This window comes from Nomia melanderi, chromosome 1 (genome assembly GCF_051020985.1).
Source record: "Nomia melanderi isolate GNS246 chromosome 1, iyNomMela1, whole genome shotgun sequence".
Taxonomy (NCBI): domain Eukaryota; kingdom Metazoa; phylum Arthropoda; class Insecta; order Hymenoptera; family Halictidae; genus Nomia; species Nomia melanderi.
Genome location: NC_134999.1, coordinates 16049080 through 16067593, shown reverse-complemented (window position 1 = coordinate 16067593; position 18514 = coordinate 16049080). Strand labels below are relative to the sequence as shown.

Here is an 18514-nt window from a genome sequence, read left to right as displayed (position 1 = left end):
GTAATTTACTCAATGAGCTTTATCGCTGCAGTTTAATTTTCTTTGTTAATATGAAATATTGATTTTTAAGATAAGATTATATTGTTCGGAATTAGGAATAATTTTAAGAGCGTTTTTATCTTTAATATATACTGTGGGTACAGCGAAACACCTTTGCGAGTGCTAACAGTAATACAGAGCATAGTATAAAATATTAAATACATCAATTTGCTTACGTAGAATGAAATAAAACAATCAAGCAACCTATCTCAACACCAATAAATCACTATTAAGTAACTAAATAAAACAATACATATAAAACTATTGAAAATTAACGATAACAATGAAAAGAATAATATACAGAAGCACAGCATTCACAATACACAAGAAATAACTATATTCTACATTCGTACTACACTTTCAACTTACACCTCCATCCGTTTCCTGTTTCAGGGTGTTCAAAATGAGGCTCACCAGGGACACGAGCTTGTTTCGCGACGACGTGGTGTTCGAGGGATCGAACGGCCGGCAGATCGCGTTCGACCCGCTGCACGCGTACACGGGGACGCTCGACGGTGAGTGGGAGCCATTAAATTTTTCATACTGGAGAAGAGGACCAATGACGGTCCGCGGGCCGGGAATAATTCATTAAAATGGAACCCGTGACGCCGGCCGACGCGTTAAAACGGAATACTGCGTAACGAGGAACTGTCGCGCGACGGTCTCGCGTTTGACCTTTTCACTTTTCGCGCACGGTTACGCGCGCCTCGTTGTCCGGGAATTTCGAGAAACGCGTGCGGAGAGACCGGCCGCGCGTCAAAGCGGCAGGAAATAATAATTGCAAAGCGGTGGCCCGCTCTCGCGTGAAATTACATTAATGATGTTTCATACCGCTCGGCGCCAAGGAAAGCCACTTGCTCCAATTCCACGATCCCGGGCCGGCGAATTTTTGTTGCCGCGGCAATTCACCAATTACACCGCGGGGAGTTCCCTTCATGGTTTACGCTGATACTCGCTCCGCTCCTCTCCGGCCGTTGACATAATAGAACGCGACGAGGTATCGTAATAACTTTTGCGCTAACGCGATTGCTAGTTTAACGGAATCCATGATACGATGCGGATGGAGAATTTTCATAGTGCCGTTTGTGGACAGAACACTAAAATTCATCTATTCGCGTAACGAAAATTGATGATTACGCGTTGCTAAGTAGTGCTTGCTATACATCGTTTTCATTTGAGGAATATAAATTTGCAAGTACACATTTCTCCGTTTATACAACCTTAGCATCGGAACGCAGAATATATTTTCTTTCATTTCGATTTCATTTATTTAACACTAAAACTACGAGACGGCTCAAAATTACCTATTCCCGACGTCTTCTTTCTGCAATTACTAAAAAGATAGTTCCTCTGACAAACGATTGAAGACATTGATTCACCAATACGCAAACTGAATTGTAAATCAATTGAAGTCTAGATAGATACACTTAGAATCTCTACAGAGAAATTTCGTAAGGTTAATTGAACTAATCACTAGTTTTAGTGTTACCGCGAATTTTTCGCCGATCTCTTGAGCATATCGTTGCGCCTATTCCGGATACATCTTGAGATTTCAGCGAATAATGAGAGCCATGCTGGATAGACGAATGGTTCTTCAAAGAATCGATACACTGAGGGAACATCGAGTCAGTCGAGGAGTATGGAGGAGAGTCGCGATGATAAACCGGCGGTGGTAAAGAATAGAACGAGCCGGAGAAGAAGGAAGCCAAATGGCGGAAGGATCCGTCGAGAGCTTGTACGCGTTTCCTTTGAATCCGCCTCAGCCTCGAGCTAGCCTCCGCGCGGTCTGCGGCTTCAATGTAGACGCGTTCACGTGTGCTTTGAACTGTTCGTCCAACCCTTCCGATGCATCTCGTCGAACAGTTTCGTGTACACGCGGTTTAATATCGCGAAGACATTTCGCCGCGAGATTCGACCGAACTGTGGATCGACTCGAATCTCTATAGAATCTCTCCAGAAGCAGTGATGGAAAAGAGATTCGGAGTTTTAAAGCCATCAGACAAAATGACACATTCTTGATGTCTTCTTTTTGCAGTTATTAAAAGATGACGGATGTTTCTTCGAGAAATTAATACTAGACCTACTATGTAATCTTTATAAAAATTGTAACAATAGATTACTTTCAGTTTGGGGTAGCAGGAAAGTAATTTTGGTTTTTTAGTGTGGAATAAAACTCAATTTTTAATATAATTTCTTAGTTTTTTCAGTTGTAGCCAAAATTACGTAGAATTTGTTTCTATAGTAATCTAAAAGTGTCAATTATCAAATATTGAAAGGAACAGATTATAACATTGACAGAAGAATAACGAAACGAACATAACACTTTATTTTCAAGAACATAACAACTACTTATTTTCAAGATCATTTCAAATATTGAATGCTTTCAAGATATCAATAATTGCGAAACAAGTCGTAAACAGTCATTTTGACTGGTATGGTAGGTCTAATGTTAAAGAAATTGATTTAGCAATACGAGAACTGAATTGTAAATCAATTGAAGTCTGAATAGATGTACTCTTGGAGTTTCTATAGAGGAATTTTAAGAAGTCAAGTGGTTTCAGTGTTAAGAAATAAGAAGTGCTCGCTGAACGATCGATGGAAATTCTAGGGAACGTTGAAAGATTAATATTTTCGAAGTGGAAAATTATACTTTCGTTTAAATAATTGTTATCTTATTATCCGATGTTTCAGTATAACAAAAAAGTGAAACAATGATTTTATAGATATTAATTTCCCAGCAAATGTCTGTTAGAATACGTTCTCCATTTGGTGGTTATTAATGTTACATTTCCGTGTTTTCCTTTTCAACCACGCTGTATATACACGTTCCAATTCCACCGTCAGAATCCCCAGAAAAGAAAGGGAACTGTCGAGTAGCCTTTTTTCCATCGAGCGACCAGAATTATCCTCCCTTTCCTAATTTTCTCTCCCTCGCGTTCTCACTGCGATTCAACGAACCAGTGCAGTGGAAAGCGATCCGCCGGCCTCCGTTTGATGGCGAAATTTTCGAAAAAAATCAATGGGTCACTGAATCCACGAAAGACCATTAAAAGAAAGACCAAATCAACAATCGGTCACGGTGGAACAAGTTAATAAGTAATCGCCAGAGGGAGGTTAACCCGACGATTGATCGCTACAAGTAGTGTAGGTCAATGGACACTCATCCCAACGAGAATACAAGAGCTCAGCGGGTAATTAAGCTGATATCCAAATGAAACGTTTATTACACGATCCATCATATGTGCATATATGATTTCGATCGAAACAAAAACGGTGTTCTCCCTAATACAGACGAACCTTGATAAACATTAAATGTCAAGAGAAAAAAAAAGAACATAGAAGTCTCCTGTTATCAAGCTTCCAATACAATATATTCATAACGAACGAAAACCTTACAATCTCCAAAAATACAGTATCAATATCCCCACAACACTTCAATCACAATTATCAGAAACATCCCCAACACAATTATCCACTTACGCAAAACACCATTTCACCTTAAACAAACTACTTCCCCAAAATCCAACCCCGAACCAAAAATACAAGAAAAACCCTCCCAAACCCATTACGAATACCTCGAACCTCCCTTACACTCCCATCCCCTCAGACATTCCTAACGAACCACAAAGGGCGCGAGGAAGCTTGACGAGTTACACAGGTTTTCAGGTTACAAAGGCTCCACTGTATTTTTTACATGACAGTCCATCCGGGATTCGCGTCACGCGGATGCGTGCCGCGCGTTTCATTCGATTTACATCGATTTTAAAACGCGGTCCCGCCCCCCGTCCATCCCCGACTCTCCGCGTAGTCCGCGGACGATAACGAAATTTCAATAACGCGTAACATAATTGTGCGCGCGGAGGAAATTCATCGGCGAGAGAAAGAGAGAGAGAGAGAGAGTACGTTCGCCGTGAAAATTAATCCGCAGTACCGTGCTTCCTTCGGCTGGGTCCACGGCGCCCGATAAATTCTTTAATAAATACCCCCGGCGAAACTCCGCGGTCGATGAATTCCGCCGCCGCGGGACCATTCACCGCTGTCCTCGATTTCTTTCCTCTCATTTTTTCCCCCCTGCATTTTTTTTCGTTGCACGTGTTCCTTTTTGTTTTTTCTTTCGCGCTCACGCGCGCGCGCGCGCGCCACGGCCTATCGTTCGCCACCCTCTCCCCGGCCGCCGCCCTCCCCTCCCTCGTTTTCTCGTTTTGTTTCTCCGCCTGGTTTTTTCTCGCCTGTACTTTTGTTTACTCTATTCCTCCTTTTTTTTTCGTCGCTCCTATTTCGCGTGTCTCCCCGCCCGCGCTCCGCCTCGCCCCTCCGCCGCGGCCGCCACGGCTGCTCCGGGCTTTTTGTATTCGTTACGGACCCTCCCCCGCCGGGAGGGTTGCGATACAGCAAGCCAAGTGGGTTATTGGATGGTTTCCAATATGCCCGCTCTCGCTCGACCACTGCGGCACTTTATGCGTCCTCATATCATTTCCACGGTTTTTACGGGGGTGCAGCCCGAGGGGTGGTTGCGGGTCGGATAATTTTCGAGGAATTTCCGGCGGACGCCTTGATTGGGCGCCGGGACCCGGTGAAAGGGCTGATTCAAAGCTACTGCCACCCTCTCGGCTTGTTTCCTTTATTACAGAGGGTTTCCGCGTGGTCTTATCGTTATTACCGTGTGTTACGTTCGTTTCTTTTGTTACCCGGTTAAGAGAGTAATTTGTTTTCGGTTGTTTGCGGTATCGCGAGTTTATAGTAGCCCGCTGTTACGTTTAGAGTTTCGCCGGTCTACTTCTGTGTCGTTTCGATGGAGTGGTGTTAGCTTTCTTCTAAAGAGCCAGTGAAATACGATCGCTGGATCTGGATAAGAAAGAAGCGATCGGAGATTCAATTATTCCCCTCGCGGTTAGTCGTTCGGAAATAGTATTATCAAGATCCTCTGTCACGAGGAATAAACAAGCGACTTATCCGTCAACAGATTTCCCATGCATAAAGCGGTCGCTAATAAACTTTCATTGCCCGCCGGCAAAAAAATGAAGAGGGCGTCGTTAAAACGAACTCGCCGCGCAAGGAGGAAAAAAGTAACGAGAATTTCGAGCGCGACGCCGGGGGGATGAGGCAGCGGAGGGCGGCCGCGCGCGATCGCGTTAACACGCGAGAGGTGTTCGTTAACGGAGATTTCGACGATCGTAATGCGAATTCCCGACCGAACTTTTCCATTAAAACAGCGATACGCCGAGTGTTATTCGGGGATTCCATAGAAGATAACGCGGACCTTATCCGCGCCAAGGGAGGGCATAAATATTCATGGACCCGTCGAAATAAATGGATCGCCGTCGCGGGCGTCGTCATTAAAACTACGTCGACGTGACGAATGAAAGGCGGAGGACGGAAAACCGAAGCGAGAACGAAGGGTTAAAGGGCAACGAAAACAGGGTCACGCCGCGGGGACGGCAGGACGGGGGGTTGAAAAATTGGCCGAGCAAGCGATACATTTTTGTAATTAAAACTTCAAAGCTGGTCCTGGCAGTTTCTGTCGCGTTACACCCCTAATAACGCGTTCCACGGAACCAGGCCGACCCAGTCAGCCCGTGGATTACGCTGTTTGGTCCTTTCCATCGGCGTTTTAAGAATGTTAATGAACATTTTAATGAGTACGCCGGCCAATGGGTACCCTGCAACGCGGCGATCAGTTGGATTTTCGAACGTGTCGTCGCTTGATGAAATATTAACACGTTGACAGGTTCGCCGCCAGTCTCGAGTATTTTTGACAGGCGCAATCTTATATTATACATACAGCAAGTGAAATTAGTTTTATATAGATTATCTTATTATATAATTAATAATTAATAAGAATTAATTAATGTAATTAATTGTATTAGATAATTTTATATACACAGATGCAGTTATTTAAAGTTATAAGCTACGGCATTATATTTAGGAACTCAATAACTTGTTCCAGTTTCATTTTTCGATAGTTTGTTTAGATTTACTGGATTGTATAAAATATTACAATTGCGGAGGTTCTCGCCGAAATAATCGCTGGTAGCGAATGTGTTAACCGTCACGAGAAGCTTGAACATTTCATACTTGATTTGTTCCTTGGTAGCAAAGGTAAATGGGAAAAAATATTAATTATTTGGTACCAAAATTCTTACGTTACCCTATTGTTGACACATACCGGCACTTTTTCTACTGTAACCAATCAAGTAGGCTACAGAATAGAGATAAACAAATTAAATAAATTTTTCTTAGTGAAAACAGAAGCAGAAGAAAGTGTAAAAATTGAAAACTAATTAATCGTACAGTATAGGAATTGATATAAAATTAAATGAGCCAGAGAAAACGCAGAATTTTCAATCCGATCATTTAACCGGTTCCCTGCACGGTTAGTATTAACCTATTTCTGTTATTAAATATTTTTAGTTAACAGCAGTCATCTAGCATATTGTAATTTCTGCCAAGCAATTCAGAAGCGTCGTTGACCCTATTTACAGAAAAAAACCTGTTAAAATACCAAAGCCGATCTCGCGTTCCCCTTCGAAAAATCACGTCACGCGCGGTGCGCGCGGCTCAGGATTCAAGGAACACCGGTTATTCGGTCGCGATCCAATTCAGAGAGTGCACAGAATGACGCAGTTCCACGGTACGCGTAATGGCGCTCGCACGCATTCGAGTTTATCGGTAATCCGAAACTGATTAAAATATTTGCACGCGCGCGTCGCTCGGCCGTGATACACACGCCGATTCATTTTTGATTTAATACGTTTAATCATACCCGACCGGGGTGGATTTGTTCGGTTCTTTTGTTTTTCTGCTGGCATCATATTCTAATGGAAACCGCATTGTTTAATAACGTTGCCGTTGTTTCTGTTGCTGTTGTCGATTTTGTAATATGTATATTTTTAACAATTCGTATAGAATTGTTACTTCACTTACTACACTCCAATGCCTGAAACAAATTAAAATTAGAATCGAGAGTCACGTAGCGTGTCCTTTCGACTTCTAATGAAATGTGCATTAACACTTTGACCGCCATGGTCACCGATGACCCTCAATCGAATCGGATTACTATAGTTCACTCAGTTTAACTATGATTATTTGCAAAGATTTCTATATTATAAATTATGTTGCCTAATGCGGTGACATTCAGCTAGATGGACATGCAATAATAATGCAATTCAATGAAATGATTTAATATTATATTTTTCCGATTTGAGCATTTTGCTCTATGAAGTGTCAACACGTTGCTGCCATGGCGGTCACCGATGACCGGAGCTTCGAAATTATAAGAAAATAATTATAACTTATAAGATAACTAAATAAAAGTGTCGAGTAGCGTAGATAACTGAATAATAGTGTAATGAAAGAACTGTGATTCTCAGTAACTAATAATTCTTCCTCTCCATCTTTCTCACAGAAAGATTCAGTGATACATAAAACGCTTTTTGTGGCAGTCAACGTGTAAACTATAAATTAATCACCAACTACGAGCTTACAAAAGCCGTAAGGTTAACCGAAAATGCACCGTTCCCTCGCTCCAAAATTTTCCTTTCAAGAAGGTACCATAGAACAATGAAATCTTTAACGAGCAGGCGAGGGTGCGTATACAAATTAACTCTCACAAGTTTAAGTGAATCTTTATTTAACCAGAGATCGCGAGGGCTTCGTGTCAACTCTTGACTATTAACTGTTAACCCTGACTGCTTGTCTGTTCGTGACGACTGTCTTCTTATCCTTGCCTCACAGGAAGCTTCGCGGTGAATTTTTCCTTATTGATTAAGCCGCGTGGGCGTTAACCAATCAGATACTTTCGGTGATTTTCAATCACCGCCTACTCCTTGTACCCTTAGCGCGTTTTTTTGTGGAAAGTCAGTGCGCTTCGCTGGGAGAGTATTCTTTAGTGGAAGTTTGGCAGCGCAGCGGAATTTCCTCCAGGCCCAAGCCTCGTGACGTCACTCGCCAAGGGTCGCTTGACCACGCCCTGTAGTCCTTCGGGAACTCATGGTTTATAACATCTGCAATTCGCCACTGAGACCGTCTGCAATATCGTCGAAGGAAAAACAAGCTTGGCTATAATTCTCGAACAACGACTTTCTCAAAAGTAGCCTCGCCGACCTGCTTGTCACAAACCATACCAGCCGTTCGCACGCCAAATATTTCTCCATGTCGTGCTTGCTAGTCGCACAAATCCAATTACTTTTATTCAGTAAACATTTCTATTATTATCCTAGGAATCTAACTCCAAAGCACGTTTTCCGAACTCTCCACAGAAATTCTCGAGATTCTCCAACGCAAGGTAGACTTTCAAGGTCGACCTAAGGGTTGATTCTATATTTCGCGGTTACCGAAACAATACTGCAATCCGTTCGAATTCCTCCGAGATCGTTCGACAAGGTGTCCCGTCGCTCCGTTTGAAATCTACAAATCTTCGAAACAAACTTCGCCTTAACCACCAATTCACATTCATCCACCGAAAAACCCAAGATCAAGCAGCGGTGGCAGATTCCCCGACGAATCCCCGTCAGAATTCCCAGTCGCCGAAGGACCGTGGGAAGAGGCACGGGCGGGGCCCTAAAATTCACCGCTAACGAACCCGAAAGGCGCGAAACAAGGTTTCAATTTACGCGGAGCACGTTCGTGCAAATCCCCTGACGTCGGCAGTCAGCGATTCCCGGCGCCGGTCTCATAAAAGGACGAGTCAGGGAGCCGTCTAAGTCGGCCCCAGTTCACCTGCGAAATTAGCATCCGGAAAATCTTCGCAGCCCCTCGCCGAGTCCTCCCCGGCGTGCTCGCGATCGGCGTTGTTCGCGCGGCGGACCGCTAAACAGCTACTTCGTAATCTGCCGCGCGAGCTTTTCCTCTGCGCTGGTCGCTCGTTCCACGGGACCAATTTTAATCATCTAAGAGTCGCCGCGCAGTCGGCGTGAAAGAGAAAGGGAACGTCTAGAAAGAGGCTCGTGGGATGAACGGGGTGGCTGCGCCGAAGACGGCGAGGGGGTGGTCGCAGGGCGGAGGGAGAAACGTCACTTACGAGGAATTGCAATTTTCTCTAAAGACTCCGGCAAGACGAGGTACCCTGCTCCTCTGCCGACCGACCACCCCTTCCCGCCCCCCCGTCGCCGTGCCGGCCAAATTCTACGGCGTTGCGCACATCCCTACCGAGCCATTTGTCCAAAGCAATTTCCATCTGCGAACGGTTTTCATCGACTCCACCCACGCCGTCCCCTTCAGCCACCTTTCCCGCGAACAATCTTCTCGTGGCTTTCCCTCTTTCTCCATTTGTCTCCATCTTTATCCTCCGTCTTCCTCTCTCGCCTGTGTGTCTTCCAGCCTCTGTCTCTCTTTTGCTCCTTTAAAAACGTCCCCCTCGACGTTAGCTGGAAAAATGAAGAAGTGGCTGTCACGGCGCAGCCATGATCGCTGTTGGCCGAGGAAGGAGGACGCGCCGTGCTGCTAACGGTGGAAGAAGCCGACGACTTGCTCGTGAAAGAGCGTGATCAGGCCGCTCGTCGCCCGGTATCGCTTTACCGAGACGTCTCGTTAGCGACGACGCGTCTTAATTACGTTGTCGAGCCGCCCGCTCCGCGCCGCCCCGCGCCGTCGGAGTTCTCCGCAGCCTGGCTACCCACCCGGAATACTTCCGCGGGATTATTTCGCGAGCCTGGCCGCGGAATTCGATACCGATTTACGCAGTGCCGGGACACGATTCGTTTAATTGGTGAACTTGCGGGAGTTCGGGGTATTTGGCCCACGCGGCGACTTGTTTGGAGTTCGCTTATCCAGGTATCGTTTTGGCCGAACTTGTATAACACTGTGCCAAGAAGCTGACGCTGGTGTCAATGACTGGTGGATTTTGAGGCTGCGTTTGGCGTTTGTTAGATGGGTTGGAGTTTCTTCGGTGATTTTAGTGACCGGGGAAGTGTAAGATACGAAGACATTTTTGTAGAGTATTATAGAATTTATTGTTCAAGGGAAATAATGTGATTCAGGATAGCAATGTCGAGGTGATTCGATTCGCGTTTTATTATTGTAGGATGTGCAATGTTTTTAGCAAAACGTCAAGGTGCGGTGACCGCGAGGTGTGTGTGTGTGAATGCGTGTCCTTGTGTGTACGTCGGTGTGTCGTTTCAGGTGTTTATATACGAGAAAGAGATCGGAAGAGAGAGAGAGAGAGAGAGAGAGAGAGAGAGAGAGAGAGAGAGAGAGGGAGGGAGGGAGAGCTTAGAAGTCTTAGAATCGCTGAGAGTGTTGCGAGTATTGAGAGTATTGCAAGTACTGAGAGTACTGAAAGTATTGCTAGTACAGAGAGTACTGAGATTATTGCGGGGATTGAGAGTATTGAGAGTTTTGAGAGTTTTGAGAGTATTGAGAGTGTTCCGAGTATTGAGAGTATTGAGAGTATTGGGAGTATTGAGAGTACTGAGACTATTGCGAGGATTGAGAGTTTGGGAATTTCAGAAAAAATATAGCTTTGCAACCAGTTATCTTTAAATTAAATTCAACTATTCCTATCATTCCGAGGTGATTCATTTTCCTAATCGATATCCAGAACAAAATCCCTATATCATTGATATACTCCACCTACGAATTTCACATGACAACGGAACACCAAGACATCCTCCTTTCTCCCTAAAATTTCACCTCGTCACACGTTCCCGTCAACTGTTAACAAAAGCCCCTCCAAACCTCTTATTCCGAAGAAGCGCCGTCCGAATCCGAAGAGCTCCCGCAGCAGCAGCGAGTCGTCGCGGCCGAACAATCGCGGACAAAGGAAGCTCCGTCGAATCTAATCATCCCGGCGATCGACGGCGGCAACGGTGAAATCCTTCGCGGCCATTCCGGCCAGCCCGGCCGCTCCGAATTCGTCCATATATAATTACCGGGCAGACAAAGACGTGGCAGTTTAGGGGTCGGTCCGCGGGCGCGGGAGCCCGGAACGGGCACTAGGGCGGGTAGGGTTAGCTACGAGGTAGAGCGCACGATACCTTTGAGGGCTGTACGTCTCTTTCGTTATGAATGAATCCGGCAATGAGTTGGCACGGTACCAAAGGATTTCCAGGTGGCCGCGAAATTAAGCTCGACCCCGGTCTGAAACCCTCGGCTGCAATCTATGCTTCACTGAATTTACTGTCCTCTGCTTCCATGACCCGTAGACGACTTCCAGCCGACCCCTCGCCGCCCCTGACCCCTCCCGTCAGCAAGCCCTGCCAACCGGGGGACCGGTTTCCAGCCGCCTCGCTCTCGCAACCGCCGCCGCCGCCGCCGCGCGACAACCCCTCCCATCCGGTGTTCTAGGCCGCGCAGCCACACGGGACCTCCTGGAAGCGTCGCTTCTAACCTTCGTCTCGAAGTAAGTCCTGCCAGCTGCTACCGGGGTGATTACTTCTTCATATTTTACGCTCCGCCGACCGCCGCCTCTCATCATCTTGTTCGCCGTGCCTCTCGCGGAGTTTGCTCGAATGCTCCCCGCCGTTACAGCCAACCGCCCTCTACCCCCGCCCTCCTCCGACCGCCCCGGCATCGCCGCGAACGGGTCAAGTCGCCTCTTCCCGCCGGAAACTCGTCTTCCGGTTGTTAATCGGACGATGAGAGAAAGCTGTGACCTCCGTCTCCTTCCCCTCGACGCTCCCTGACTGTCGGGGGATGAAAGTTTAATCGGGATCGATCCTGGAATGCGGACGACGCGGTGCGGCAGCGACTCTTCGGCAGCGTTGTGTGCGAAGGCTGTTGGAAGTTGGATGTTCTTTTCTCTTGTGCTAGGGCATGTTTAGGGTTGCGTGCTGGGGGGTGGTGGACGATTGTCTGGGGGCTACTGATGGAAGGATGATTGTTTTTTATGGATCGTGGCGCTTGTGATTGTCTTCCGAGGTGTTTAGTATGCAGGAAGTCTTGATGGGGGATGTGTTGACAAAGGGTTGGTGATAGGGAGATTTTTGTTGTGAGGGTTTGTACTGGAGGATATCAATTTGAAGTAATGTTGGTGGATGTTGGACGGATGATGATGATAGATAATGATTGTTATATTTGTAAACTTTAGGCAGAGAATATACGTGTAATGTATTAACCCCTTGTTTTACAGTAACGTGTCAGACTCGTGACAAAAGTTTTAAATTGAATTCGAGAAATGTATATGTCATTTATTTATTTTTAACGAAAACTAAATATTACTTGTCTCTTATCAATCTTTAATAGTTGTAAACGTAGACGCAGAATGAGTATAAAGTTCTTGTCTTTTCCTACTAAATTATGAACGGTAAAGTGGTTTTATCGAGTATAGTTGAAAAATAAATCTAGGGGTTAATTCAAATTATACCTTAACATTCCAATTAAAACTATTCACGAAAATTAGGCACAAAGTATACGTGTAATATTTTCTGTGAATAGATCTATTGGAATGTGAAGTAGCTATGATTTCAATCGCCAGACTAACACATCACAGAGTTTGAATCAAGAGGCTCTTCTCGGCAGTTTCATCCATGCAAGTAATTTTCAATCGCGAAACAAGTAGACCGATGAAACCGTTCCCCCTAAGCCCGGCCGTGACGGCCTTGAAACGGCTCCGGAAGTCGATGAATCTACGAGTGTATATTTTGAGCGTACTTCATGCCTCCGTTGAATAATGGAGTATTATAGTTGAAGTTTCCTGAAAGCTCCATTGTTCCGACGGTAATCGAAAGTTTCGCGTAGCGCCGGGGAAACGGTTAACCTATTGCGCTCCCCGTCCACGGGATCGCCGGATTCCGCTTGTAATGCACTGCAAATTAGGTGTACCGTCTATCGAGAATCTACGCCCGTGTATCGATTGCGGCGGAGGTTACGGAACCAATTTCCATTCGCGAGACATGTGAATATCGCAAATTTCTCGAACCGCGTTTAATAAAGTCCCGCGGGAGCTCTGGCGGTCGACGCACCCGTTACACAGTGATTAACACGTAAGGCAGACATTTTCTACGTCGAACACTATAGCCTTTAACACTAGAACTAGCAGATGGGTTAAAATGACCTATTCCTGGTTTCTTCTTTAAAATTATTGAAAGCGCACAGATACTTGTTTGAGAAATTATTACGAAAACTATAGCTATTCTCGATTTATTCTTTTAGAATTATTGAAAAGGCACGGATACTTGTTTAAGAAATTATTAAGGGAACTAAAGCCTTTAACACTAGAACTGGCAGATGGGTCAAAATGGCCCATTTCAGATTTCTTCTTTTATAATTATTGAAAAGGCATAGATACTTGTTTGAGGAATTATCATTACAGCCTTTAACACTGAAACTAACAAATGGGTCAAATTGACCCATTCCCGATTTCTTCTTTTATAATTATTAAAAAGGCACAGATACTTGCTTGAGAAATTATTAAGAAAATTATAGCCTGTTACGCTAGAACTAGCAATGGATCAAAATGACTCATTCCCGGTCCCTTTTTTTGGAATTATTGAAAAGGCACAAACACTTGTTTAAGAAATTATCACGGAAAATGATTTAATAATACCTACATCGATATGTAAGTCAATTGAAATCTTAATAAGTGGCTCTCACGAAGAAATTTTCAAAAGTCAATTTAAGAACTCGGTAGTTCCTGTGTTAAACGATCGCTACCGTCTCACTTATATTATTTCCATAAAGACCCGTCCGTTCGTTAAAAATTGTATTTCAATTTATTTAAATCGGGAACAACAAGTATCATTTATGCATTCGAATATTTAAATATCGAATTTTCGTTGTACGGTTGCTGTTTATTGTTCGTGAAATCATGAATTTTCGAGCGATCCGGCGAAATGTGTACGGAAACCTTCGTTGATTTTTGATTCCGCGAAATCAGCCGTTTCGGGGATTGAAACGAATGCTCGGAACGGCATCGATCGGTTAATCCCCGGGACGGGGATTCGTTTCCGGTGAATTAGCCGATTAAAACCCGGTTCGAGGATAATTCACGGGCATTTAATCGGCGCGATGATTGTTTTCGCGGATATATTTTTGGCTCGGGCAAGGAACGACGCGAGACCGTCGCCCGGAGGAAAGAAGGAGGAGGGTGGAAACGAATTTCTTCGTCTTGAAGAGGGAGGATGTAACAGCTGGTGGTAACAGGATAATTACTTCTTAGCATTTCACGGCTCGCCGAACCTCGGGCACATTGTGCGTCCGTGCTCGAAAGATCCTCGTGGCCCTCCTCAAGACCCTCTGACTCCTGGTCCGTGAAAAACCACCCCCTGCTGCCGCGGCTCACTGGTTTTCCTTGAAACGCGAGTTTCTGACGGATAACGGTGCTGTTTAACGAACAGAGGGTACTGCAGGAATATTGTTTTTCTTGCTGTTGTATTTTTATCGTTGATATTTTGTTGTTGTTGCGTTTGTATTATTGATACTCTGTTGTTGTTGTGATTTTATCATTGATATTTTATTGTTGTTGTGATTTTATCATTGATATTTTGCCCTTAATTTTATCATTGATATTTTCTTCTTATTTTTATCATTGATATTTTCTTCTTATTTTTATCACTGATATTTTCTTCTTATTTTTATCATTGATATTTCTTTGTTGTTGCGTTTGTATTATTGATATTTTGTTGTTGTTGCGTTTGTATCATTGATATTTCGTTGTTGTTGTGATTTTATCATTGATATTTTGTTCTTACTTTTATCATTTATACTTTGTTCTTATTTTTATCATTGATACTTTGTTCTTGTTGCGTTTATATTATTTATATTTTGTTGTTGTTGTGGTTGTATCATTGATATTTTGTTGTTGTGATTTTATCATTGATATTTCGATGTTGTTGCGTTTTCATTATTGGTATTTTCTTGTTGTATTTTTATCATTGCTATTTTCATGTTGTTAAGTTTTCATTATTGGTATTTTGTTGTGTTTTTGTCATTGATATCTTTTTCTTATTTTTATTATTGATATTTCGATGTTATTGCGTTTGCATTATTGATACCTTGTTATTGTCATCGTATCTTTATCGTTAGTGTTCTTCGTGATTGTTACGTTCCATTTCGTTGTTATTGTCGTGGACACTGTTTCCTGGTCTTTACAGCACAATAATTAGATCGAAACATTAGAAGTGTACGGTTCAAGCAGCATTTGGTAAAGGTCGAGCGCGGAGCCAGGGGGTTGTTTCCGAACGTGACCCAAATGCACTGTGAATTGAAATCTGGACTACTACAAAATTATATGGAATGGCAATACAAGCTTCGGGGTCAACTGGAATTGAACCCGACCGAATTAGATACATAAACGGATGATCCGCTGCTTCTTAAAATAAAACGGTGATTCACTTTCAATTCTACTCCTCGGTTCCTGTATAAATTATCGACTCCTTGAAATCAATATTAACCCTAATCGTACCACGTGTTTTTATAACGAATCATACCACGATGTGACTTTCAGTCACTTACGAGAATAAAAGGAATGATTAAAATGTTATTGTTTTTGTTTATAGGTCCCAAATTTTAAAAGCGCAAAAAAACTTTTGGAAGTGCAATATGAAATAAAAAAATTCAAGTAAAAAGTTTAAATGTGACTAAAGTCACGTCGTGGTCTGATGAGGGTTAAAAAGTTGACTACCACGGGAATCTTTATCATTTTATATATCATTTACTCTGAGCGTAGGTAAACACAATGATCAATCAGTATTACAATCCTCACATTACACTAATATCCACTTACTCACACGTTACAATCACTTCAAAGAAATCTATAACCCTGTTCAACGCGACAAAACTCTTATCAAACACATCAAACTATTCACGCTTCCCAAATCCACAATAACCCGAATCCACCCCCTACAATCACTCCAACCCCCGCGACCTTCCACTAAAAGTTCAAAAGGTATTCAATACGTTACAAACTTCAGCCCAAAATTCTCGCGAAATTCATGAAACCATTCACTTCCCAAATCCGCAAGAAACACCGATCTTACACCCGATAATCGCTCCCGCCCCTACGGTTCCCAACAGAAACAGGGGAGGGGGTTAGTTCGAAAGGCGTTCGACGCATCCGAGGGTGGAAGCGTCGGATTAACGGGAGGCGTCGAAACGGGCCGCAGGCGGCCTGAACCCGCGGAAGGGCTTAAGCCGCGCCGGTCCCGCGATAAAAACGTACGAAGCGGTTCATATTCATTTGCCGCTTAATTGGAAATTTACGGCCACCTGGAATATATTACGCCGGCCGCGTATAGCGGAACTGTCGGCCGTAACTTTCGCGGCTATGAACTTTAAGCGCGTATCAACCTGCCCTCCCGCGCCACGCGCCCGCCCGCCCGTCCGCCGCCGCCGCTCGCCGCGCTTCCATCGCGTCACCCCTTATTCTCGACGGGCGATACGTCTTTTTCAGGGCGGTGAACATTCATCGCGGTCTCGATTCAACAATACCTCCCCCGGCCGCCGAGAGCCGCGGAATAAATTGGTCGGAGGGACGAAAGAAAAAAAAGAAACGCGTTCGCACGCGGCCACGCGTACGCGACGGGGCGGGCAACGACCTTTCCGGTGTCTATAAAGCGTCGCGCTACCGCTCGTAAACACGGCCGACTCCTCGCGCTAGACGGCGTGGCGTCGCGCGCCGGCGACGGGGCGAGTTTCGGGGAATGCATTCGTTGTTCCGTCGAGTTGCGACGCGACCGACGAGAATTTGTTGCGGCCCGGGGGCGGTACGTCGCTGTTGAACCGGGCCCGAAACGCCGCGTCGACCGAGGGCTTCCTTTGTAAATTTATTTGTAAACGAGACCGTTCCGCCGCGATCTCGGTCGAATTACTCTCCCGGCGATGACCCGCTCGCGAAACAACGCTGCAAGACACCCGGACACCGCTCGCCGCTGGAGGGAGCGCTGGTCAGACGTCCGAGTCTCTTTTATTATTGACCTGTACTACTTGCTGGCGGAGGTGCTTCGTTCTGGCCTGGTGGAAACGTATCCTGCGGAACGGTTTTAAATGATGGATGATATTGTGTCTGCTTCGAAGTGTCCCGTTAGGTATTTTGTTGTAAACAAGACGGTCTTGAGGTGGTTTTTCAATCGATGGAATGTTGAGTTGCTTGTTGGATGGTTTAATTCTCTGTTAACACGTTGAATGTCGTATGATTTCATGGAACAGAATACACGAAATGAACAAAATGTAATGTTAGATCATTCGATGAATCAATTTTGGAATTTAACCAACATAAATGTCACTTAATCCTTCCAAGTGCGAATTGGATATTATTTTTCTATTATTAACCCTTTTCATTTGGAAGTATTTCGCTAGAAATATTTAACATTTTCTAACTAGATAAAGACGATGTTTTTTTTTTAATGAACTCAAAGAGAAATCACGAGTAAATTGAGAAATAAAGCAATATTCCACGCACCGATGCATTATATAAACTTCAATGATTTCATGTAGCAGAATATACTAAATGGAAAAAATGTAATATTAGATAATTTGATTGAGTTGCATTATTGTTAGTGAATATTTATCTACCCGAATATCACCGCATTAGATGGCATTATTTATAGTATACAAATGTCTTCAGATAATCATCGTTCCATCGAATGAACTACAATAATTCGATTTCGTTGGGGTCACCGGTGACTCACGGCATTCAACATGTTAAATTTAATGTTTTCATCATTATTGACCTACGATACTTATCAAAAGGTTTTTATTTTGCATCGTGTGATACAACTTTGAAAGACTACCACTGATCAAACGCTGTCTCCATTATTCTCGACTTATACTACTTACCAATCGTATTCTATTCCTAACCTTGTTACGTAACGTTTCAACGCGCCTCGTCGACGATAAATAACCAAGATCCAAACATTACTATCACAGCGACCATTGACGCACACCACTTACCAAAATCCGCACCCCATTTCACACCGTGTACAGCATATTTCACCCCTTAACCAGCCTGGAGAAATAATAAAAATAACGACCGAAGGACAAAGCCGAAAGCACGAAAGGCTGCAAACGATTCCAGTCGGCAAAGGGTGTGAGTCCGTTGGGTCGAAGTCGTAGGGGCGTAAAGGTTGGGCGGATTTAATGGGGTATAAAGGTATAAAAATGACGGTGTCGGGCCACGGGGCGAAGGTGAGATACGGTCAGCGACGGTGGTATTTCATACTAATGGCCAGATGTTGTCACCTCTCGTCGACCAGTTTGTCTTAGAGGCCGGCCCGTGTGTTCGCGCGCGCGCGCGCGCAGAGTAGTTTGCGTGAAGGAACTCGCCTGGTTACGAGACGAGGATATTTTTCCGTGGCACGAAACGTCGCCCGGCTTAGCACTCGTCCGGTCAGATAGCTTAATCGCGTTTCGCAGAAAAATTTTCAACCCTACCCCACATCAGCTTTCATCTTAATGGGAATGAGTAGTACCACGGTATTTCCTGTTAGGACCGGGTTTATTGAATTACATCCTGGAATCTGATTCAAAATAAGCGGGACAGAGTCTTGATTGGCTGATCTAATTGGACATAATGGATCAAAGAAATGGGGACTTGAAGAGA

The 18514-nt window shown here is 44.3% G+C and overlaps 1 protein-coding gene across 1 annotated transcript in view; it reads left to right on the top strand.

Moving 5' to 3' along the window:
• The window catches only part of LOC116429544 (disintegrin and metalloproteinase domain-containing protein 10), a 334086-nt gene that overhangs the window by 105880 nt on the left and 209692 nt on the right, over positions 1 to 18514 (top strand). Inside the window, exon 4 of the mRNA XM_076365457.1 lies at positions 433 to 554. Coding sequence (XP_076221572.1) covers positions 433 to 554 — 122 coding nt within the window. The remainder of the gene's footprint in view (positions 1 to 432; positions 555 to 18514) is intronic.